Source organism: Prionailurus viverrinus, chromosome B4 (genome assembly GCF_022837055.1).
Source record: "Prionailurus viverrinus isolate Anna chromosome B4, UM_Priviv_1.0, whole genome shotgun sequence".
Lineage (NCBI taxonomy): Eukaryota > Metazoa > Chordata > Mammalia > Carnivora > Felidae > Prionailurus > Prionailurus viverrinus.
In genome coordinates, this window is record NC_062567.1 from 132234264 (window position 1) to 132258974 (window position 24711).

General features: G+C 46.4%; 2 protein-coding genes across 3 annotated transcripts; one reads left to right on the forward strand and one right to left on the reverse strand.

Moving 5' to 3' along the window:
- Positions 1 to 3041: 3041 nt before the first annotated feature.
- Positions 3042 to 11319, reverse strand: SNU13 (small nuclear ribonucleoprotein 13). Of its 2 annotated transcripts, none has more exons than XM_047867633.1 (3): positions 11236 to 11319; positions 5050 to 5170; positions 3042 to 4237 (listed from the first exon to the last, which is right to left on the reverse strand). In XM_047867633.1, the coding sequence occupies exons 1-3, from the start codon at positions 11236 to 11238 to the stop codon at positions 3975 to 3977; spliced, it is 387 nt and encodes a 128-aa protein (XP_047723589.1). In that variant the 5' UTR covers positions 11239 to 11319; the 3' UTR covers positions 3042 to 3974. The 2 variants fall into 2 exon arrangements, with proteins under 2 accessions (XP_047723589.1, XP_047723588.1); XM_047867632.1 differs by lacking the exon at positions 11236 to 11319 and adding an exon at positions 6708 to 6886.
- A 4360-nt stretch (positions 11320 to 15679) lies between these two features.
- LOC125169491 (uncharacterized) lies at positions 15680 to 22633 on the forward strand. Its single transcript, XM_047864889.1, has 2 exons — positions 15680 to 15950; positions 17924 to 22633. The coding sequence occupies exons 1-2, from the start codon at positions 15735 to 15737 to the stop codon at positions 22523 to 22525; spliced, it is 4818 nt and encodes a 1605-aa protein (XP_047720845.1). The 5' UTR covers positions 15680 to 15734; the 3' UTR covers positions 22526 to 22633.
- The last annotated feature ends 2078 nt before the right edge of the window (positions 22634 to 24711 follow it).

The following is a 24711-nucleotide window of genomic DNA, read 5'->3' on the forward strand; positions in this document are numbered from 1 at the left end:
CCCAGGCGCCCCGTGGTACCATTTGCTTCATGAGTGACTGGCAGCCCCTTTCATGCTGCATTCCTCTTAACGTGACATTCAGGTACATGAAGATACATTTTCTGTTGCCCTGAGAATTTGGATTCCAGCATACGTGAAAGGAGTTATTCCTCGTGTTTTTTCAGGGAAGCTGTGGTAGGGTGAGGAGAGGGCCTAGCATTAGGAAAAGGGGAAGAGGAGCAGGGTGACTTCTCTTTGTTGCTGCTATTGCTTTTGAAGAATTAGAGGGAAGTTAATCCTCAAAAGCATCTCTTCCCATCGGAGAATTAACTTCCCTCTCCCCCACATAAGGAAAGAAAGCCAAACAAGAATATAATATCTGCTTTCCAAGTAAAAACAAAACACCTTAAACACTCAGAGAACAAAGAATCCCAAAGTGAAAATCTCTTACAAGAGTAACTTGACCCGTCCTATATCTCATGAGATGCTCATTCTAGTCCTGGAAGACACACGGCCTACAGACCCTGAATCTCCAGCCATCCATGGAGGATGCAAATCCTTCCAGATGCTTTCCTTCCTTCTCTCAGGCTAATTCTTCAAAAGCAGTAGCAGCAGAAAGAGCAGAAAAGGGACAGAGAGGATAGAAAAGGGATGGTGGGTGGGGGTGGGGCAGAGATTTTTCAAAATGTAACTTAGCTGACATTGAGAGGGACTCGGGGATACCGTGCTGAGAACAAGTTCCTCTTCCTTCCTCACCACCTTTAAGCCCTCATAGTTTGGGCTTAACGATAATGGAAATGCATTGTTTAGTACTTAACGTATTACAGATGACCTTTACCAAGGTCACTATTGTAAATATAAAAACACTCCTTAATCTTAGTCCACTCAGGAAACTTGCACTCTAGAACAGAAGTTCCTAACCACTGTGTGTTTGGGGTCAGAGGAACCTTTCAGACCTGATGATTGACCTGATTTTCTCTACAAAAATGTTTAAATGCAAAATTCTGCAACCAACTTCATAGGTGGCTGGCTGGAAATTACTAGATTTCCTTGCTTGTGTGTCTACCCTTTAGGAATTCTTCATTCTACATTAAAAAAAAATTTTTTTTTTAACGTTGATTTATTTTTGAGAGAGGGAGGGACAGTGTGAGGAGAGGGGCAGAGAGAGGGAGACACAGAATCCGAAGCAGGCTCCAGGTCTGAGCTGTCAGCAGAGCCTGACACGGGCTGGAACTCACGAACTGTGAGATCACGAGCTGAGCTAAAGTCAGATTGGACGCTCAACCGACTGAGCCACCCAGGTGCCCCATCATTCTACACTTTTGAAACATCTATGTTAGGGCACTGCTATAGGTGCTAGGGTATCACACAAGTTCCTGCTCGCTAATGAGGGTTAATGATCAGAAAACCACCTCAGATGTTAGTAAAGAAGCAGCTAAAAATAGGATGTCACAGTGCTGGGGGAAAAGGAAAGAAATGAGGTAGTTTGTAAAGGTCCTACAGCAGTGATACTTGAATTAAGACTGGCATGAGAAGAAAGCCACCAGTGCAGTAAAGGAACGTGAGATACAACCAACAAGAAGAAAGTACGTTTGGAATGTTCAAGAAACCAAATGTGAAACACTGAGTGAAGACAGAACATGGTGGAGATGCAGACACAGGACAGGCAGGGGGGCCATTAGGAGCAGGGAGAAGAGCCAGTTTTTTCAAAGGATCATAAATGGGCACCCTGGCCTCTGAAGGCTTAAAATGTAGCTGTGGCAACTGAGCTAACTCCAGAGTAAAGTGGGTACTAGGGGTGTAGATCCCAGGAGCCCCTGCCCCACCTCACTTCCTAAAGCTCTAGTGGATAAGGCTGAGTTTCCAACCAAGTGGAGGTTGAACTTGATCTTCCTCCACCCAAATTATTTTGTTCTTTTAAAGTATGATTATAAATGTACATATAGGACAAAACATAGTAAGCAACCTGAACCCCACCACCTACAAATATAAAGCTGCTTAGGTTGGCGGGGTCGGGGTGGGGAGATGGGGGTATCTAAACATTGGAGTCACCTGGAGGAAATGACTAGCCCAGTAGGCACACAACACTTTAGCAGGATAGGGTGGTTTCTGGATTTCCTACATATGCTTCTTACTGAAACGTGCACACTGGCCCAAGCTGGCCAGGACAACACTAAATATAACCTGCACTAATTTGACTATTATGGTATTCAGTTATCTATACCCTGGAAGAAAACTTCTCTTGCTGAGATACAAGGATCTCACAGTGCTTTCCCTCAGGTTAACAAGTGGCTTCCGTCATCACCTCCCCACCACAACCCCTAACTCTCTAGCATGTGGCAAAGGCTACTAGCAGCCCTAATTCTGCAACAGTTCTCAGCTAGGGGTGACTTTGCCACCGGAACACCTGGCAGTGTCTTCGGGGAGGGAGACGATTGCTACTGACATCTAGTGGGTAAAGGCCAGAGATGCTGCTAAACATTGTACAGCATACAGGGCCCCCCTCTCCCATAAAGAATCATTCAGCCCACTCCTAGAATTATTACTACACTATATGTAAACTAACTTGGATTTAAATTTTTTTTTTTTAACGTTTATTTTTGAGACAGAGAGAGACAAAGCATGAACAGGGGAGGGTCAGAGAGAGGGAGACACAGAATCTGAAACAGGCTCCAGGCTCTGAGCTGTCAGCACAGAGCCCGACGCAGGGCTCGAACTCATGGACCGCGAGATCATGACCTGGGCCGAAGTCGGCCACTTAATCGACTGAGCCACCGAGGCGCCCCTAAATTTTAAAATGTTAAAAAATAAAAAATCTTCCAGCCCAAAACATCCTTAGTGCTGAGGCAGGGAAACCCTCTGTAGAGTGAGAGCAACACGTCAGTGATCATGTCAGTACAAGACAATTTGAGCTGCTAGAAAACCACCAGAGGTAATGGCTTTTTCACAGCCTCTTGGTGGAAAGTTTGAGAAGCTATCACTGTTCTAAGAATGCGCAACAGTTCTTCATTTCAGGTATTAGCTGGATACCTATCAAGAACCACACTTTCTTTAAACTGGAATATGAATATATCTCTTTATTAGAATGCTCACGAGAATGGCACACGAGCATGTCCCTCTGATGTGATGAAGAATACACCTGCCCCACACTGTGGCAGGGAACAGGGGTCATGGCTTTCAGAGCTGGTACCAACTGTCCACTGAAGACCTTTGTATTCACCAGAGAGGATGTTTCCTGCACTCCAGTCAGGCCTCCGGGACTCATGAGACTTCTTCATTTCAGCATCAGTTGATTCTCTTTTCTCTTGACACCCTGGACTCCTTCAAGACCTAGGTCAACTGCCCCATGTCTAACTTGCTCAGGCAGCTTCTGGAATTCTGCAGCACATCTTTGCTATGCTGCTGCCCTGCTGCCCTCAGGGGCACGGTTAGGAGTTGGGGGAGAGGGGGAACAATACCACATTACCGAAGCAAACGGCAGGGGCAGATTAGCACACGACACTTGGACATACACCTAATAACCTCACAGGATACATGCTTTCTCCCCAAATGCTACATAATCTCCATAGAGAGCAAACGTTTATGGAATGATTTTGTACACCAGGCATGAGGGATACAAAGTGAATGGTGTTTACATCCATCAGGTCCTGCATACAAGGGGAAGTCAGCGCCTGAAAGCTGGAACGAGATCTCTATCCTGGCTCTTCCCTGCCTTTGAATGGTATCACCACTCTGTCTCCGCCTGTTCTTCGCATTAGTTCATTTTTCAAAAGGGAGGATAAGATGGCAGAGAAGAATGGGAGACTGGGCTGGGTGGAGGATTAATATATGGATAACACCCCGTAAAACAAAACTAATACAAAAATGCAAAACCCGGATTTAGTACTGTGATATAACAAGAGAACGTGGCCGGAGGTACTACATGCTAACACAGACAATATGATACACAACCCCAAGGGGAGGACTCAGTGAGGAGTGGGGCACAGGCCGCCGGTTTAGACTAAGAGCCTTTCAATGGACTGCTGAATGGACTGGATCTGCTGCTTCAGCTGTGAGCCTTCTTTGATGGTGACAGAACAGGCGATGACAGGCCTGGAGACCCCACAGGCCCGCCCCAGGGCCTGCTTAGAGCGCACAAACACGTAGGGCACGTTCTTATCCTCACATAGCAGCGGAAGGTGAAGGATGATCTCCAGCGGCTCAGCGTCTGCAGCCATCACGATGAACTCAGAGATGCCTCTGTTGAGGGTTTTGGTGGCTGAAGAGAGGAGGACACGAGGCCCAATAAGTGACTGGGATGGGGGTGGAGCTTGGGCATGGAAGCCACAAAAAAGCAATTTCCAAGGGAAAGAAACAAGTGCTTTCTGAGCAAAAATCCCCAGGCACAAGCAATCCTCTGTCTTACAGTGTGGCCTTGGTAAGTGATATGGGATTTAATCACCAATTAGCCACCCTCAATGCCTTTCTCCAACCCTCCATCAAACCCATCGGCTCTGTCACAACACATCCTGAAACAGACCGCTTCTTTCTTCTCTGCTACCATACTTTGTCCAAGTCACTACCACCTCTTGCCTGGTTGACTGGAACAGCGTTCACACGGGCTTTGCAGTACAGCATTTCTCAAACTCTGTGATCAAGGATCAGGGTTTTACCATCCCAGTCTGTCACAAGCAGTATTTCTGGAAGGCTCACACCACATGCAACTTAGAAGAAAAATCAGCACCCCATATCACTGTTTAAACACTTACTCCTGATGGCTTATATCTCTGTGGCCCAGTGCTAGTCCCCAGACCACACTCTGTTAATGCTGGAGTATGAACAAGAGCACAGACCGTGGAGCCACACTGCCCAAGTTCAAATCCCGACTCTCATTCTCCTCACAAGATAGATGTGAATAACTGGGTCTAAAAGAATGCCTACACCGTTAACCTTTAGCAGCTACTGCCAAAACGCTGCTCTTAAGTCCTCCCACTGGTCCCAATCAAGTGTCCAGCCCTCTTTCCAAGTTGGACATCTAAACCAGAGCCAGTGCCTGATCACTCTACCTGAAGCACCCTCTGGCTGCCTTACCTTCATTAGCTCCTTTCCGAAGCTGCTTGTAGTTACATGACTGCTGAACAAGGTCCAGTAGTTTCTTGGTGAGGTGGGCGTCTGCAAGGGGGTAGGCCTTCGGATTTACATCAGCCTCAGTCTATGGGGCGGGAAGTGGGGGAAGTCATCAAACCATCAGTCAAACTGAACCAGAAGTTGTTCCGGACAAATCACAAAATACTTTATAATCAACAACCCAGAGAGATAGTGATCAGCTTCCCTGTTCCTCTGCCCTCAGAAAGACACTTAGTGACTGACACTGGCTGCCTATTCCCAACTCAGAAAAACTGAAATATATTAGAATAAAAGAATTTTAGCAATTACATAGTCCAATGATGTACACTAAAGCCGATATACTTTTATTTGCCTCTCTTGCTTGGTAATATTGTAGCAAATGGATTATTAATAGGTTCTCATGGCTCAGTATCCACTTGAGTCACATGGGGATAGTTTTTAAATTTGGGATTTCCACACTCCACCCCAAATTTACTGAAATAAAAATTAAGGCATTTATAGAAATGTAGCACAGAGTTCTCTCTCCATTTCCCATTCAATATTCAAATCTTCCTCTGTCCTCGGTAAGAATCCATCAAAATATTTTCTCATTCATCCGACCCTACATCCATACAAAATGGTCGGTACCAACAAAAATGGTTGGTACCTCTACCAACAAGCTCACCAAGGTCAAAATTTCCTTTTGTTCTTACAATATATCCAACTAAGGCCACCCAGTCAGAGTACGATATTCAAGTTATTCAAATTAGTATTTCCCTGTGGTTTATCAGTTTGATATACAATTAGGGTTCCTTTGTATTCAGCTTGTTAAAAAAAATTAAGATTTTACTTTTCAAATATGTAACACATCTACATGGTTCCAAAGTCAAAGCTGTTAGTGAACTAAAACTGTTTTGAAAACTGGCAAACAGTAAAGCATTTATCCTGCCTTTCCCGTACAGACTGTATCACTACTCCACCTACTAAAGGAACGAGTCAATCAAATCCCACCATCTTGCAACCCATATTCATCAATTAATCCAGACACAGATTAATGGATCCAGACATTAACAGCTACCAATATCATAAAAGATACCATGTGATCACTGCCCCTCTTGAAGAACAAAAACATCTATGACCAAGTATTCTTGGGGAAAAACAAAAGGAAAGAAGAAAAATCTGATCAAGCCTTTGATTCTGATATTAGATATTTGATACTAAGGAATTATTACATTTTGGGGTATTATAATGGCACTGCAGTTGCTAAAAATCCTGATTTTACAGATACATACTTTATCACCTATGAATAAAATGCTACGTCACTGGCTTTGCTTCAAAATAAACCATTTAGGGAACAAATTGGGAGGGGCCTGCTTAAACCATTCCTTCTTCCTCATCCCTACCTCTCGAGTTCAAGCATTTTCATTAATTTCTCATTTGTTTTCCCTGTGATTCTTTTCACAAATATATGTATTTATATATAAAACTTGGATGCACCGCACGTTACCATCGCGAGCAACGCGTGGTTCGCCCGCTGCGGCCCGCTCTAACCCCGGTTTTGGAGGCTGGACCGCGGCACGCAGCGCGCGGCACCCCAGTCTTAAGTGGTGACCCATGGGTGACGCCCCGGTGGGAGCACTCACCATCGCGTCTGCCTCGGTGGTCTCCTGCCCAGCACCGCAAGGACACAGAAATGACCCACCCGCAAGGAAGCAGGAAGTGACGCAGTGGTGACGTCAGCGGAAGTGACATCGAGCGTGAGCTTGCACCAAACGCCTGGTCCCTGAAACTGCAGTGGTTCCAGGGTGATGTGGAATTAAGTGAGGGCTAGAGTTCCCTGAAGAAGTGAGAAAAAGGTCTCCCCATTATTGGTCTGCTCTTCTCCTTACATTCTAGAATCAGCTTTTCAAGGCCCACAAAAATGTGCTGGGATAATCTGATACGTAGATTTGATACAATCCCAATTTGGGTAAAGGACCTTTAGTATGCAGGCTCTGTCAATTTAAACATATATGCTTAACTCGGTACTTCTCAGTAAGGCTTTACAATTTTTACAAAAGGCTTAATATCTTTTAGATTTACTCCTAGATATTTCAGGCTAAGAAAATTCACTGTTTCCTACTATATTAAGAATTTCTTGGGCTCCCGGGTGGCTCAGTCGGTTAGGCATCCGACTCTAGCTCAGGTCATAATCTCATGGTTTGTAAATTCTTCGAGCCCCATGTCAGGCTCTATGCTGACAGGGTGGAGCCTGCTTTGGATTCTGTGTGTCTCTCTCTCTCTCTCTGTCCCTCCCCCATGCGTGGTCTGTGTCTCAAAAATAAACAAACATTAAAAATTTTTTTTCTTTAATGCTTATTTTTTTGAGAGAGACAGTGAGAGCCAGGGAGGGGCAGAGAGAAAGAGAGAGGGAGACACAGAATGAGAAGCAGGCTCCAGGCTCTGAGCTGTGAGCACAGAGCCTGATGTGGGGCTCAAACTCACAAACCGTGACATCATGACCTGAGCTGAAGTTGGACACTTAACTGACCGAGACACCCAAGCGCCCCAAAAAAGAATTTCTTCTTATACAGATTGATGTTGAATTCGATCAGATTTTGTGCTGACTCAGATGAAAAATGTTTTCCTTTAATTTTTTACGGTTCTTCTAATGTTAAAACGAAGTTTGCATTCCTGAGATAAAACCAACTTAAGTAGGTTTTTAATTTTATATCCATTAGCTAATGGACATAAGGTTTCTTGGGGGGAAGAGATGATAAAAATGTTCTAAAATTCTATAGCAATGGTTGCATAGCTCTGTAAATATATGAAATCCCACTGAATTATACACTTCACACAGGTGAACTTCTTATAGTACATAAATTATTGCAATAAAGCTATTTTAAAAACTAGGTATAGGGTTTTTAAAAAAACAACAACTAGGTATACGTTTTTTTTCAGGTCAAAAAAATTTTTAATGTTTATTTATTTTGAGAGAGAGAGAAGAGAGAGCGAGCTCGCAGTGAAGGGGAAGAAAGAGAATCCCAAGCAGGCTCCACATTGCCAGCTCAGGAGCTGTGGGGCTCAATCTCATACCATGAGATCATGACTCCGGCCGAAATCAAGAGTTGCACACTTAATAGACTGAGCCATGCAGCCACCCCCCCTGTTAAAAATTTTTTTAAATTTCTTTATTCGTTTTAAATTCCTACTTAAATTGGTTTTGATACACTTTTTTTCAGGCATTTGTTCACTTCATCTCAGTTTCTGTATTTATAGCTATCAAATTGTTCTAATATCCTTTTTAATATCTGAAGATTATAACTTCTTCATGTTTGTTACTCCTCACTTTCATCTCTTTTGCTTATTTTCCTGATTAATCTCGCTGGAGGGGACTTTTCAGAGAAAATCTTCTGATTCTGTCCATCCTATAAGTCAGATCTGTTTGCTATTTCAGTAATTTCTGCTTTTCTTTGGTGTTTTGTCTTTTCATTCTTTTCCTACCTTTTTATAGCTCCTTTCCCTCCAACATAAGCATTTTAAGATCCAGGTAATACTTTAGCTGTTGTGTGTGGTATTCTCACTATTGTTTAGTTTTGTTTTCAAATTTCCATAATTTTGTTCACTAGATTCACTATGACCAGTAGATCAAATTTAATGGTGGTGTTGTTCAAATCCTCTTTCCACACTGATGTTCTGGATTCACCAACTATCATTTATATACTTAAATGCTATATAATTGCATATTTGTCCATTTCTTCTTATAATTGTATAATTTTTATTTTATTCATACCTTATTAAAAAAATTTTTTTTAATCTTTATTTTTGAGAGAGAGAGAGAGAGAGAGAGAGAGCGCGTGCGCGAACGGGAGAGTAAGGAGACACAGACCCTGAAGCAGGCTCCAGGACTCTGAGCTGTCAGCACAGAGCCCCACATGGAGCTCGAACTTACAAACCATGAGATCATGACCTGAGCTGAAGTCAGACAATTAACCGAGCCACCCAGGCGCCCCTTAAAAAAAAATTTTTTTTAATGTTTATTTATTTTTTGACAGAGAAGGAGACACTGAATCTGAAGCACATACCTTTTTTTAGCCACTATCTTCAGATGCCTTTCACCTTAAAACTTACTTCTTTTTGATGTTTATATTTAGGCTACATCACACCTTTTAACTTGGTATACATTTACCATTCTTTCTACTTTAATCTGTTTTAACGGAAGCACTTAGTCTCCTATATTTATTTAAGTACTGATAACATTAAGTTCAAATCTTCCTTCTTTTGAGCCTTCTATTTGTTCTAACTGCTATGTTTCATTTTCTTTCTTTCCTTCCTCTGGGTTTATTATTTTTTCACTCTACTATTCCCTCTATTGGCTTGGAATTATGTTATCTTTATTCTTTTGGTGGCTACCTCAGAGACCACAACACATGTCCTTGACTTATCAAAATCTAATGCTCATCCACACTGGTGCCCTTCTCCTAAACATAAAAGGGCTCAACAACACTTTAATCCCAATCACTCCTCAAAAGTCTACTTTAAATTGCAGCTCCAACAGCAACTCTCTGGAACTTGGGATTCTCAATTCTCAACAAAACATTAAATGCACAAAAAGGGAAGACTTCAGGAGCCCAAACGACTAAAGAGGCCTCACCTTATTGTTTCAGTATTAGTCAACAATAAAAAGTTGGCTCAACTTTAAAACAAACTACCTAGCTCATAAATAGTAACTGAAATTTTGCTTTGTATTTATTCCTTTTAAGTTTTTCAAGGGTTATTTATATGAGTGAACGAATGAAATAATACTGCTAGCTAACTTTGATCCCTAGCTTGATCTATTTGGTCTCCCTGTACACCAGACAAACAAAACCCAGCAAGGTTTGGATTTAACAAGGCGTGCTCATTAACACCGCACCAAGTATTAGGATTAGGTGCTTAATATGCATTCTCATTTAAATCTTTCCAACACTCTCATTCATCTTTTATCCCCATTTTACAGTTGAGGAAAATTTCTCTCTTTTTAATGTTTCTTTTTGAGAGACAGAGTGCGAGCCGGGGAGGGGCAGACCGACTGAAGGAGACATAGAATCTGAAGCAGCTCCAGACTCTGAGCTGTCAGCACAGAGCCCAACTCAGAGATCGAATTCAGGAAAGGTGAGATCATGACCTGAGCTGAAGTCCGGCGCCTACCCGACCGAGCCACTCATGGACCCCGAGGAAAATTTCTCTTAAGTTTAACTCGAGACCATCCTATTCCAGAACGTTCCGTAGAATTCCGTAAAATGAGCACTGGTTTAGAAGCTTCAAGTTAAAGGCTCAGCCACATACTAACTTCAAAATAGGGGGTAGGGGGAAGGAAAGGAGGAAGCTGCCCAACGGGATCCACGCTCCGTTGGAAGGATTAAACCTCCCTATGTTAGTGGAAGTGCTTTGTAAACTCTTCTTTCCTTACCAAGTACCAAACAAAACTAGCTACCAAGCTACAGGAGTTGATTAAAGGTTGGAGATCACCAACAGCTTAGAGAAGCCGCACGTGGTGCTACCGAGACCTCTGATTTGAGACTGCCGCCTCGCAGCAACCATTCCTGAACCCAAGCCGGGGTTCGGAATCACTCCACATTTACCACAGCCGCCAAAGGCCCTCAAACGCCAAGTCCCCGGCACGTGTAACTCGGGGTTGGGCACTAAGGCTCAGACCCATGGAGATCTAGATCTCCCTCTCTTGAACATCGACAAATGGGCAAGTGGGGTAGGGGAGGCTGATTTGAATTCAGGGTTCCCCACCATCCTCTAGCGATCCCCAACAACAGAAATAAAAAAGACGGAGCCTGGTTTTCTCATCCAACTTTCTACTCTCTCCCACGTGGGTTGGTCTGTTTCCTCCCACCCTGGGCCGGGACTCCTTCACTCCCCGGAGGCTTCCAGCCACGCGCAGAGTAGCTGCAAAGTACCCCCGACAGCCTGTTGGGACCCTGAGGCTTTCCGAGTTCTAACCTCGAGCGGGGCCGTTGGGGCCCCGCCGCGGTCCGAATTCTAACTCGAGGGAGGAGGCTGGGACTCCGCGGCCGCTGGAGCTCTAACCCCGGGCCGGGCGATCGAGACAGCGTACGTTCTAAGCCCCGGCAGCCTAGTGAGTGAACCGGTCCCGGAGTCTCGAGCTTCCCAGCCCTTCCACCACGCGCACGCACTCACCATAGCTGCGACTCCGCGGTCTCGCCACCCGTCTGGGAGCGCAGCTGACGTCAGAGCGGGAGCGCGCGCCTCGGCCGGAAGGTCGCGCTGGAGGAGTGGAAATGGCCACGCGCGGCAGGAAACGGAAGTGACGCCATTGCAGGCGGACGGACCTCGTTTTTCAAGGGCGCCCACAGGGGAACCAAGTCGTTTCTAGGCGAGGGACGGTAATTTGCTGTTTTTGTTATCATCATACCACACATTTCTGTCAGGGAGAATAAATGAAACATTCATACATACACACACGGACAAACACCCAGAACGAAAGGTTTCAATGATGTCATCATTCCATTGCCTATTTATCTTTAAGCATATTCTTGAGCTTTCAAAATCATCTTTTTTTTTACCCTACACTGGTGAGGGAACGGTATGGAGATAATGATGGTTAATCCTAAATGTTTTCCTCCATATTTAGATATTCTTGTGAAAATTTGGTGGGAAGTGTGGAGTCCACCAGAAATGGAATCCTTTGAGTAGGGAATTCAGGAAGAAGAACAGGTTTGGGGGTGAGGGTTGAGTTTCTGTCAGGTTGAGTTTGGAGATGTCATAGGACAAGCAGTTTCTTTTGGCCAGCACACTGCTCTTTTCTCTAGGCTGCTCCAAATCTCCATTATTCAAAGCTAGACTCATGCCTCACCACCTCCAAGAAGTCCTTCCTGATTGTTACGGCCCTCACTCTTTTCTCTCCAACGTGATACCAGGCACATCTCGGGACCACTGGGATCAGCCCGAACTAGACCATTATATGCTAGTTCCAGTTAACTATTTCGGAAACCTAGTAGAGACCTGGAAGGACCCTTAGGAATCATGCAGCAATCTCTTCATTTTATAGATACTAAGGCCCAGAGAAGGGAAGCTCCTTGCCCAAAGTCACAGAGTGAGGCAGTGGCTGAACCAGAACTGGACCTTGGGATTTTGGCTATTGGCCTGGGTTGCTTCCACTCCGTCTGGTTGCTATGCTTGAAACCGGTTGTGGTATGGGGCAACGTGATGGGTTTGAACTGGCTCCAGGATGGAACATTCATTACACCAAAAATTCCTCCATCAAACTTCACCTCATGCAAATCATTTTGCTAAGTTTATTTATTTTGAGAGAGAGTGTGTGTGCATGAGCAGGGGAGGGGCAGAGAGAGAGAGAGAGGGAGAGAGAATCCTAAGCCGGCTCTGCACTGTCAGTGCAGAGCCCAACGTGAGGCTCAATATCAGGAACCATGAGATCATGCCCTGAGCTGAAATCAAGAGTCATATGCTTAACTGACTGAGCCACCCAGGCACCCCACCTCACATACGACTTGTTGAAGAACAAAATTTGTCTCCGAATTGAGAAATACCCACAGATGCTTCCTGTTTAAGAGTAGCTCCTGTGACAGGGCACCTGAGTGGTTCAGTTGATAAAGTGTCCGACTCTTGATTTCAGCTCAGGTCGTGATCTCAGGCTCTTGAGATCAAGCCCTGTATCAGCCTCCATGCTGCCTGATTTAAGATTCTCTCTCTCCCTCTCCCTCTGCCCCTTCCCCCACCCTCTAAAAAAAAAAAAAAAGTAAAACCTGTGGTTTGGATACTGCTGTTCACCTCTCAGGTCCTGTTTCATGTTTCCATATTAGTTAGATATATCAGCCACCATTGTTGGGGAATTAAACCTTATTCAATTTACAGTCATAGACATGTCCTTATCATTTGCTTTTTTGATGTCCTTTTTACTTTTTTTATATATTAAAAAAATGTTTTTTAATGTTTATTTATTTTTGAGAGAGAGAGTGAGACAGAGCATGAGCAGGGGAGGGCCAGAAAGAGAGGGAGACACAGAATCCGAAGCAGGCTCCAGGCTCTGAGCTGTCAGCACAGAGCCTGATGTGGGGCTTGAACTCACGGACTGTGAGATCGTGACCCGACCTGAAGTCGGACGCCCAACCGACTGAGCCACCCAGGTGCCCCTGATGTCCTTTTTAAAAAATGCTTTTTATTACTTATTTTTGAGAGAGAAAGTACTTATTTTGAGAGAGAGGGGTAGAGAGAGAAGGGGAGAGAGAGAATCCCAAGCAAGCTCCACACTGTTAGCACAGAGCCCAACGGGGCTCGATCCCATGAACTGTGAGATCATGACCTGAGCCAAAATCAAGAGTTGGACGCTCAACCAACTGAGCCACCCAGGCATCCTAGCTTTTTTGATGTCCTTTATAACAATTTCCCGTTGTTATTTGGCCTACCTGGCATTTTGGACCATCATATCCCAGGTCTCTTCAGTGAAGACTGATGGGACTTGATGTTTTTATTTCCATGAGTAAGGAGACAGTACACTTCACCTAATTAATCTGCTTCCCAATTATATAACTCAATTTCCAAATTCTCTTAGAGCTAGCTCCCCCTTTTGTATTTTGTTGTTTCCCTTGTTAGTAAGTTAGTATGTTGACATATGCTCAAGATCAATTTGTCTTAGAAATTTGTTTTTTATACACTTCTGTGCTTAAAACTCTAAATCCTTGCCATGGCTTACTAGGACCCACTCCACCAGTCCTCACCCCCATCTCCATAATACAGCTCTACCCACTTTCTTTTCCTCCCCTGAGCACACCCCAATTTTTCCAACCCCATCTATCACCCTTTGTTGTGTGCACTGTGTTCCACTGTTTTGCTTAGCTAGCTCCTGCTCATCACCTCTTCAGTGAAGCCTCCCTGATCATCCAGACCAGGTAACTGCCCCTGCTGGATAGACCCACAAACCCCCTGTATTTGCCCTTTATGGCACTTGTCAAACTTCCTTTTATTCAGTGTCCACCTTTGAACTACACTGAGAGCTCTATGAGAGCAGGGTTTGTAGATGCCTTGGGTACTTTGGATACCTATCTTCTAGCACTATGACTGGCCCAAAGGAGGTACCTGTTCCACTTACGGATTTTTGCTAGCAAGCAATCAAAATGGAGTTTAGGAAAAAACTCTGTCATGGAGCCCACAGATTCCAGGGGAGCTGGTTGTGAGAGCAGAACCAGTCCCACAGTCTCACTCCACTGTTAGTGCCCTCCAGCCAAGGACTACTGGGAACACACCCAAAGTGTTAATACCTACTGCATCAAGGGAGAATGCACACCATGGGAAATGATAAGTCTTCTCAATAAGAGGGTGTTTGAAAGGATTTACTGTAGGATTGGGGTTCTATTAGGTGATTTGGAGGAGGGTTCAAGGAACCGGGATCTGCTCTGATTAGATGTCATCAGGAAATGTGAATAGTTCTATGATTGGGCATCTTAATGATCTTATCGACATGGTGGAAGGAATCAAGTGGGGCTAATGCTGTAAGTGGTAAAGAAATAGCAGTCGCTCATTTTAGACAGGATAAGGGGGATTTGGTGATTTTTGTGGCTTCAATAATGTTCATGTTTTTGTCTCTGTTCAAACATAATTAAAGAGTGACATTGTTCTTGTCTTGATTATCGCAGAATGGTTTTCTCTGTTGTTGATGTTCTATGAAATCGTTTATGTTGAACAGGAGAATACTGAGGCCCAGCTGTGAGTGTCAGGCCAGCTCCTAGCAACACCGAGTCTTAACTGATAGAACTGGGTCAGTTCCTAGCTGTCACGGGCTCCTTTTCTTTGTCTTTTTCTCACCAGCTTCCTATTCCCACCTTGCATCTCTGTTCTGTGGGAGAGTATCAGGTATAAGCTGGGGTGATTCAGTCAGGATACATCGTGTGGCATATTGGGTTCTTAATATAGAGAAGTACATCACAGCTGGTTGGTAAGTAGGTGATGCCCCTCTCCTGGGGTGCTCAGTAACACTTAAAATGCTGTGATTAAAGGGTCAAGGCCTGGCCCCTCTGATTGACTGATGTCCCTTCCTGCTCCATTATTTAAAATTTTGAGTATAACCTTTGGGTGAAAGGCAATCTTAAGGGTGGCATTTATCCTCCTACCAACACAGATCCTGAGATGGCAAAAGTAATCCCCGACAGAAAACCAAAATACTGTGAGCAAAGAGGAAGGGATGCGTGATGATCAAACAAGGATACATGTGTTCAATACAGTGTTCGTTAAGTGTCTGGTGTTGGATAGACAGATGGACATGTGGACGAAAGCACTGAATAGTAAGAAAGAAATCACACAGACCGCGGCTACGTCACCCCATCACACATGGGGGGGAATATAATCTCTTTGTTCCAGAAGGCGGGATATTTAAAATGAATTCTTCTAAAAAGGAAATAAAAATAAATAAAATGAATTCTTCTACCTCTTCCTTCCTTTTGGGCAGTCCCCCAGTGCTGTCCTTGCCTGCACTGAGGACATGTTAGCCAGCTCTGGTGCCAGGTTCAGGAGCTGGAACTAGCTTAGCTGTGGCTCCTTTGTGAGGTAGCCTCAGTGACAGGGGCACTATGTGGCGGGGATTACCACACCCCAGACTGGCTGGGTCACCCATCGCAGTCCTGCCCTCCATCTCCCTGACACCACCTGCTCACTGAAGCTTTGTCATGTTGCTGCCACTGCTGGGCGCCTGTGCTGTGGTGGGACCGTTCCAGGGCCCTGAGTGGGAGCCAGTGCAGGGCCTACTTTCTGAGGATCGCAGCTGCAGGGACCCTCGGTGCTGTGGCAACCTGCTTGTGCTCTGCCTCTTTCTGATCTGGCAGGTCCAGAGCTGTTGGCACTGGGTCACCAGGACTCACCCCAGCACGAGGAAGGTCACCAAGGTGAGGGCGCCCCCACACACCTCCTTCCCACGGGCAACCACGATTGGCTCATTCACTTGTTATGAGGACCCTGTTCTCTGCCCTGTGTGGGAACGGGGGAACTTAGACTGGTCAGGGGGAGCATCGCCAGGCCCCAAACCCAGCAGTCACTTTAGTCTCCCTCCCTCCCTCCCTCCCTCTCACTCTGCCTCTACAAGTCCTATGGGCTCTACTTGCTAGCCATACCTCAAATCTGATCACTTCTCGAAACCTCCCCACAGTCCCTTGGGCAAAGGCTCCCTCATGTCTCACCTACACTGTAGCACTGCCTTCTGCCTGGTTCCTGCAGTCTCTCTCAGCCAAGTACAATGTTCCATGCAGCCAACAAAATGATCTTTCTTTCTTTCTTTCTTTCTTTCTCTCTCTTTCTTTCTCTCTCTTTCTTTTTTCTTTCTTTCTTTCCTTCCTTCCTTCTTTCTTTCCTTCTCATTCTCTTTTAAAAGTTTAATCCAAGGATAATACATGTACATAGATTATAGGTGTATAGATCAGTGACTTTTCACAAATTGAATACATCCACGTGTGGCATCCAGATTAAGAATCAGACCACGATTGCAGCCCAGAAGTTTGCAGTCATAACTATGCTGATTCCTAATAACATAGACTAGTTTGGGCATGGTAGGTCTTCTTTTGCACCTGGCTTAGGCCTTACACTATGCTTGTGAGCAAGAACCAATGTTTTTCTTATTATTATGAAATTTATTGTCAAATTGGTTTCCATACAACACCCAGTGCTCATCCCAACAGGTGCCCCTAAATACCAATTTTTTAATTAAAATTTTTGTAATGTTTATTTTATTTATTTTATTTTTTAATTTTTTTTCAACGTTTATTTATTTTATTTTTGGGACAGAGAGAGACAGAGCATGAACGGGGGAGGGGCAGAGAGAGAGGGAGACACAGAATCGGAAACAGGCTCCAGGCTCTGAGCCATCAGCCCAGAGCCCGACGCGGGGCTCGAACTCCCGGACCGCGAGATCGTGACCTGGCTGAAGTCGGACGCTTAACCGACTGCGCCACCCAGGCGCCCCAGTAACGTTTATTTTAAAGAGAGAGAGAGAGAGAGACAGAGAGGGAGAACGAGTGGGGGAGGGGCAGAGAGAGAGGGAGACACAGAGTGTCAGCACGGAGCCCGACATGGCTTGAACTCACAGACTATGAGATCATGACCTGAGCAGAAGTCGGATGCTTAACTGACAGCCATCCAGGTATCCCAAGAACCAATTTTTAAAAAGGATCATAGAATTTTGCCCCTCAAAGCTCTGAAACAGCTCTTACAGGTACACTCCCTGTCAAACTCAGAATAAAACACCAACTCCTAACCATAAGTCCAAGGCCCCGCATGATTTGTCCTATATTTCTCTCTGACCTCATCTCCCACGGCTCTCTTCATCACTTGTTTCATTCTGGGCATAGGGACTCTTTGATGTTCTTATGCACGTGGCCTTGTTCTGACCCCAGGGCCTTTGCACTAATGTCTCCTCTGCCTTCAGTGCTCTTTCTTCAGATGTCACCTAGTTGCCCATTGTTTCACTCAGGTCTCCAGTCAAATGTCACCTCCTCTGAGAATGAGAGGCCTTCTGTGACCAGCCTTTCTAAAGAGGTTAACCCCATCGCCACTCCACTTTTATTTCCACCCAAACACTTTTCATACCTAACATGTTGTATACTTGGTTATTATGTCTTCCATATCTGGAAGATAGCTCCCAAGAAGGACTTTGTCTTGTTCATGCTGGTAACCCCAGCATCTAGAATAGTGCCTGGCCTGGAGTAAACTCTTTTTTGGTCTTGAATGAATACCCTAAAAGAAATGATTCCCTCTTTTCTGAGCCCCAGAATCCCCATCTGGATAATGGGAATTGTAATTCTAATCTGTGAGAATTAGATGAGACAGTGTGTGAGCAAGGATTTCGTTTCTCCATTCTCAACTACAGATGCCACCGCAGAAGTGGGCGGTGCCCTCCACGAGACATGACACTTATTTGAGGCTGACCCCTGAATTCTTCTTCAGTCCTGGAGATTTCCGTGGCCTGGATGCTCACGTCCAACAACGGTCACAAAAGAAGATGTATGAACACCGGAGGAGCCTCCAGGAATCATGGACCCGATACCTGGTCTCTTGGCAGCACCCGTGTCAGGCCCCACCTTGGGATTTCCACACTCCTTCTGATCCCATCTTTTGCACCACCTCTTTTTCAAGCACCTGTATGCTCCCTCAGAACAGTGCTCGGGAAGCACGGCCGGTACCCTGGTGTCTCAGTGAAGAGCAGTCTCGCCTGATTTGCAGACCACCATCCCCTTCCCTGGACATGTACCAAAGGATTGAGCAGCTGTTTGTCCACTCCCAGGAAGAACTGGTGCCACTGGAGCTTGTTGTTAGCATGAGGTCCCACCTCACACCCATGACGTTAGCCACCTCTCTCTCAAACCTCCTTTCATCTCAGAGGGTGCATTTCTGCTCCGGAGAGTTCCTGCCGGGTCCTTCCAACCAAGTGGGAGTGTCCCCCTGGAAGTCCTGGGTCTGCCCACAAGAGGCCTGGGCACTAGGGACAGAAAACCAGGTGCTAGGCAGAGAGGATAGTAGAGAGACCCAGGCTGTAGGGTGGGGGAACTGGACAGAGAGCAGTAGGGAGGATGCTCGGGAGATCCAGGCAGCTGGAAGGCAGCTCCCAGTGAACTCTGAGATGGAGGATGATGCAGAGACCAAGGTCCTGGAGTGGAGAAGCCAGAGACTAGTAATAAGTAAGACTGATGGAGATATCCTGACACCAGGGCCAAAGAGCCAGGACCAGATGGGAATTGAGAATAGAGCTAAAATTCAGGAACTAGAGAATAGAAACAAGAGGGAGGCTGAGGGTGAGAATCCTCCTGAAACCCAAGCACATACAGCAGAGAACCAGGAACATTTAAGATGTAAAGCTGATGCAGAGACTCAAACACCAAAGTGGGGGAACCAGGATAAGAGTAGAAATGAGGATGCTGTAGAGACCCAGGCATTTGAGAAGAACAAGAAAGAGGCCAGAGGAGAGGATGAAGGAGGGACCCACACCCAAGGATTGGGGAAGCAGGGCCAGACTAGAAGTGAGAATGGTAAGGAGGCTCAGGTTTCAGGGTGGGGAAAGCAAGACAAGATTAGAGATGATACTGGTATAGAAATTCAGGCACAAGAGAGGAGAAACAAGGCCCATATTGGAGGTGAGAATGCTGTGCGAACCCAGGTATCTGGGAGGGAGAACCTGGGAGAAGTAAAAAGAGAGGAGGGTGTGGAGACCCAGGCCCTGGGGTGGAGAAAACAGGAATGCAATGGAAGTGAGAATGTTACAGAGATCCAGACCCTAGGGCAGGAGAAGCAGGATCAAGGTGGAAGTGAGAAAGCTTGGAAGATCCAAGCATGTAGGGGAGAGATTTGGAAACAACTAAAACATGAACTTCTAGTGGGGTGGAGAAACCAAGGCCTGAGAAAGGGGAAGGATGCTGGGGAAACCCAGGTATCTAGAAGGAAGAACCTTAGGGAGATAAAAGTGGAGGATTGGGTCGTGATCCAGGCACCATGGTGGGGAGACCAGAGACCAGCAGTAAGTGAAATTGACAGAGAATGTGAGATGCCATGTTGGGGGGATCAAGACCAGAGTGGAAGTGAAATTGACAGAGAGTTTGCCACACCCTGTTGGGGGAATCAGGATCAGATTGGAGGTGAACACAGAGCAGAAACTCAGGCAACAGAGAAGAGAGAGCAGAGAAAAGATGGAGATGAGGACAGTATAAATACCCTGGCTCCTGAGGCAGAGAACCAGGGACAAGTAAGACATGAAACTCATGTAGACACCCATCCACCAGAGAGGAGGAACCAGGAGAAGTGTGGAGATGAGAATAATATAGGTGTTCATGCACTAGGGATGAGAAATCTGAGAGGGGTTAAAGATGAAGATAGCAAAGAGGCCCTGGAACTTGGGGAAGAAAACCAAGGTCAGTTAAGCAGTAAAATTAATGGCAAGATTCATACACCCAAGTGGAAGAATCAGGAATACATTAGAGGCAAGGATGGTGCCAACACAGAGGCATCTGAGGCTGAAAACAGGGGAGAATTAACAAGTAAAATTAATGGAGAAACCCATTCAGTAGAATGGAAGAAAGAGGAGCAGGTTGGAGAGGAGAATGGAGCAGAGATTCAAGCTCCAGAGAAGACAAGTCAGACAGAAGCTGGAGGTGAGGATGATACGGAGACCTGGGAAGCTGGAGAAGAAAACCAGAGCCAGTTAAAAGGTGTTATTGATAGAGAGACCCATTTATCAGAGTGGAAGAACCAGCAGCAGACAGGAGGTGAGAATGGAACCGAACTTCAGGCTCCAGAGAAGAGAAACCAGAGAGAAGCTGAAAGTGAAGATGTTGTAGAGACCCAGAGGCCTGAGAGAGAGAACCAGGGACAGTTAGATAATGAAACTGGAGAGAGCCACTCTGCAGGGAGGAGCAATTGGGAGCGGACTAGAGGAAAGAAGGAGGAAAATCAGACATTGGGGAAGAGAAGCCAGAGACAGGCTGGAAGTGAGGATGGTGGAAAGCCCCAGGGACTTAGGGGAGGGTCCCAGGGACTGATAAATAGCAAAGTTAATGAAAAGAGCTGTTCATCAGGGTGGAAGAACCAGGAGCAGAGGGGATGTGAGCATGGTGCAGACACTCACACACAACAGAAGACAAACCTGAGAGGGACCGCAGGTGATGATGGTACAGACACCCAGGCTCCTGGGGGAGATTGCCAGGGACTGTTAAGAAGCGAAATTGATGGAGAGATCCAGATACAAGGGCAAGGGAACCAGAACAAGGCTGGAGATGAGGCTGCTGAAATCCAGGCTGTGGGGAGCCTGAGAAAGTGCAGAGCTGAGGAGGCCGGAGGTCCTCACGTTCCAAGAGGAGGAGACAAGGAGCAGGTCAGAGGAAAGGATGCTGCTAAAGGCAGTCTCCCAGCTGACTCTTCTGGGGGCGGGGGGCCCCCAGCCCTCACAGGCTGTGGATACAGGGCCATGGAACAGGAACAAGCAGTGGCCTCTGCCCCCTGTCAACACTTCCTGTTTGCCAGTGGGGAGGGAGAGCATTTGGCCAGCCAGAGCACAGCCTCTGCCAAGCAACACAGAGAGGAGGTCAGTCTAGCCTCCCAGCAGCCCCCACCTGAAGCCCAGAGAAGCCAACAAAGGGATAAAAAGGTGGATCCAGGAAAGGCTCCTGGCCTGACTCGGCAGCTCCAGAATTTACAGTTTCTGGTTGCTTCCTTTGGCCTTCCCTCAGTCTGCCCCTCCACCTCATGTGGCCAAGCCCCCCAAGCTGCCACAGCTCTGGTGGGTGCTCCCATTGTCCTCACTGTCATGCCCAAGTGGCCAGTCCTCAAAAAGAGCCAAAAACTCCTCCTGGAGTCCCTCATGCGACGGAAGATTGCACACCTGAAATGGGGCCTCCCCCAGCGGATCCTGGAGTCCCATTTGCTCTTTAACTTGTTAGGACCTTGCCCACTGCCCCTTGCTGGGGTGAGGCTCCCTGGATTATACACAGCCTGTGAGTTCCAACAATGGCAGGAAAGGCATTGTGAGGCCAAGGGCTTCAGGCCAGACCTTAAGTCAACTGAGAGGTCCCAGAGGGTTCAACCCCCAGAAAGACAAAGCTCAAAACTTCCTACACAGGCCAGAGCTCTGGAGAAATGTGGGCCACACCGGTGCAAGCCCATGGGCATTTCCATCCATTCCAAAAAGCCTGGGAGAGTCAGGCCTCCAGGAGGCGCCAGAGAACCACAGACTGTCCAAGAAGAGGCTCCTCCTAGAGCCAAGCCCACTGCTCACAGGAACCCTAGGCCCGCAGCACAGTCTAGGAGCTGGTGTGGCCAAGAGCCTTCCAGAGAGGCTCACTGTCCCAGTGACAACAACAGGGACAGGAAAACAGTCAGGCCAGGAGTCTCCCAGATGGCAGAGAGGGCTCCCTGCAGAATGAGGACCTCATACTTCAGGGCAGGCCACGACCACTGGAGAAAGGAGTGCACATCCTGGGAGGTTCCTAAGTCCCCCGGACTTAAATGTCAGCTGCCTCCACATGGGAGGAGAGGGAGGCTGGAGTCTGCAGAGAGTGGAGGGGCTGGGCAGCAGCCTTCCTCCTGTTCCACAAACACCTCCAGCTTCAAAGATAGTCTTCACTCTGCTGCAGCAAGGTGGAGCATGACCCTTTTAAACAAGGTATCCTGGTCTCCACACCTGGCCAAGGCTCAGCACTCAGTCCCCAACCTGAGCCTGAGGGGTCCTGATCCTACCCTGCTTCCCAAAGTGGGTGACCGACATGTGAGGGAGCACAGCCCTGGAGTCCATACTTCTCTGGAGAGGGACCTTCAGCCACTAGGTCACTGCTATGCTGGGGCTGCTCTTCCCAAGGCAGAGCGCTTCCAGGGTCAAGGGGAACCTGAGAACCTAAATGGAGCCCCACATAATCCATCAGCCCCCCAAAAGTTTGGTTTTATGAAGCATTTGAGATGTTTTCTGCTCCAGCATGGCTTTAGAAAGTAGGCCGGAGGCCCAGAGTTCTCAGAACACAGAAGAGAAGGCGTGAGAGTGGTCTGCTCACCCTCAAAGTCTCTAATAAAATTGGTTATTTGGGCCTGTGGGGTTCCGACATTTTTGGCATATGTTGTCTGAGTGTCCCCTTTTGGAGGTTGGGATACTTTGTGGGTGGGGTAGAAGCCACTTCTACTCTATGGTACTCAAGATTTGAGGACTGTGGGTCAACCCAATGTCATCTCCTAAACACATTTCTCTTCTCAGTTCCTCACAGTAGGGTTTACTGAGGTTTCTGTCGTGACTCTGTCCTGCCCTAGTCTAAGTTAATTCTGATCGAGGAAGGATGCTCAAACTGAGCCTCAACTGTTTGTGGGGTGGGGTGGTGCTCTGCACCGGATGTTGCATCCACATGACTCCTGAAACAGAATGCTACGGGCACCAGTGACAGTCACAACAAAGTTTATTGCAATGAGAGGCAAGGCAAACTGATTGATCGGGACCGACACTCTTGACCAGAGTGGGTCTCGAACAGCCAGGGTACAGAGTTTTTATAGCCTACCACATCGTCATATTATCACCTGGGAACAGAACAAAGGAATAGTTCCCAGGTGGAAACAGCTCAAACAGACCCTTGCCCCAATCCAATCAAGTGCTAATCCATCCCTTGATTGATAGGATAAGGCTGTTATCTCTTAACCTATAGTGTTAAAACAAAGCTCTTATTTCTTAAGGCTACAGGTTAGCCCTACCCTTACACCGGACACTATTATTCAAGTCCTTTAGGTCACAAGGAAGGGAGCTGATCACTGGGCATCTGCCCCGCAGGGACTCTGCTGCCCATGAACACACTTCATGGAAAAAACATCCCCAGCTCTTCACTTCTCAAGCACTGCCAACCATAATTACCTGTTGCTTTGCCTGGCCTATCCATGGGACATCTTGGAGCCAATTATTTGTTTAAATTTTACGAGAGAGAGAGAGAGAGAGAGAGAGAGAGAGAGAGAGAGAGAGAGAGAGGATTCCCAAGCAGGCTCCACACTCAGTGCAGAGCCCAACGTGGGCTCACTTAGTCTTTGAGGAGCTGAATCTTGCCACCAATCACGTGGGTGAGCGTGGATGCAGATCTTTCAGAACCTAGTGAGTCTTGAGAAAACCACAACCTCACGAGAGACTTTCAGCCAGGGTAACTTAGCTAAGCTGTGCCTGGATTCCTGATGCACAGAGACTATGAGATAATGTTTCTTTGGGGCATATTCGTTTTCTGTGGCTACCATAACAAATGACCACAAGCCTGATGGCTTAAAACAACTTCAGGAGGCCCGAAGTCTGAAATCAAGATGTCAGAAGGCCCTCCGGCTCTAGAGGGCAATCAGTTCCTTGTTCTTTCCAGCCTCTGGTGGTTGCAGGTGTTCGTTGGCTTGTGGCATCGTCGGCACCGTCACTCCAATCGCTGCCTCTTACTCTGTGTGTCTCTTCTCAAGACAATTAATTATTGGATTTAGGGCCCACTGTAAACTCCTGGATGATCTCCTCTCAAGATCCTTAACTTCATCACAACTGCGAAGATCCTCTTCTAAAAAACGTAACATTTACAAATTCTGGGGATTAGGATGTTTTAAGTCTGCTCTGGCTGCTATAACAAAATATTACAGACTGGAAGGCTTGAACAACAGAAATTTATTTTCTCACAGTTCTGGAGGCCAAAAGTCCAAGACCGAGGTTCTGGCTGATTTAGTTTCTGGTAAGAGTTTTCTTCCTGGCTTGTAGATAGTTGCCTTCTCACTATGGCTTTACATGGCCTCTCCTTGGTGCATGTATATAGAGAGGTGAGAGATCTTTCTCTCTCCCTCTTTAATTTTTTTTTAATTTTTAAATTTTTTTATTTAAAAAAAATTTTTTTTTTCAACGTTTATTTATTTTTGGGGAGAGACAGAGCATGAACGGGGGAGGGGCAGAGAGAGAGGGAGACACAGAATCAGAAACAGGCTCCAGGCTCTGAGCCATCAGCCCTGAGCCTGACGCGGGGCTCGAACTCACGGACTGCGAGATCATGACCTGGCTGAAGTCAGACGCTTAACCGACTGCGCCACCCAGGCGCCCCCTTCTTTCTTTAATTTTAAGATTTTTTTTTATTTTTAAGTAATCTCTACACCCAATGTGGGGCTTGAACTCACAACCCCGAGATCAAGAGTCTC

Bases quoted from the DNA above. Each gene is read 5' to 3' on its own strand.
- LOC125169491 (XM_047864889.1), top strand. From the start codon at position 15,735: ATGTTGCTGCCACTGCTGGGCGCCTGTGCTGTGGTGGGACCGTTCCAG. The intron at 15,951-17,923 runs GTGAGGGCGCCC...TCTCAACTACAG, and splicing joins GCACGAGGAAGGTCACCAAG to ATGCCACCGCAGAAGTGGGC.
- SNU13 (XM_047867633.1), bottom strand. The intron at 4,238-5,049 runs GTAAGGCAGCCA...TCCTCTCTTCAG, and splicing joins TCGGAAAGGAGCTAATGAAG to CCACCAAAACCCTCAACAGA.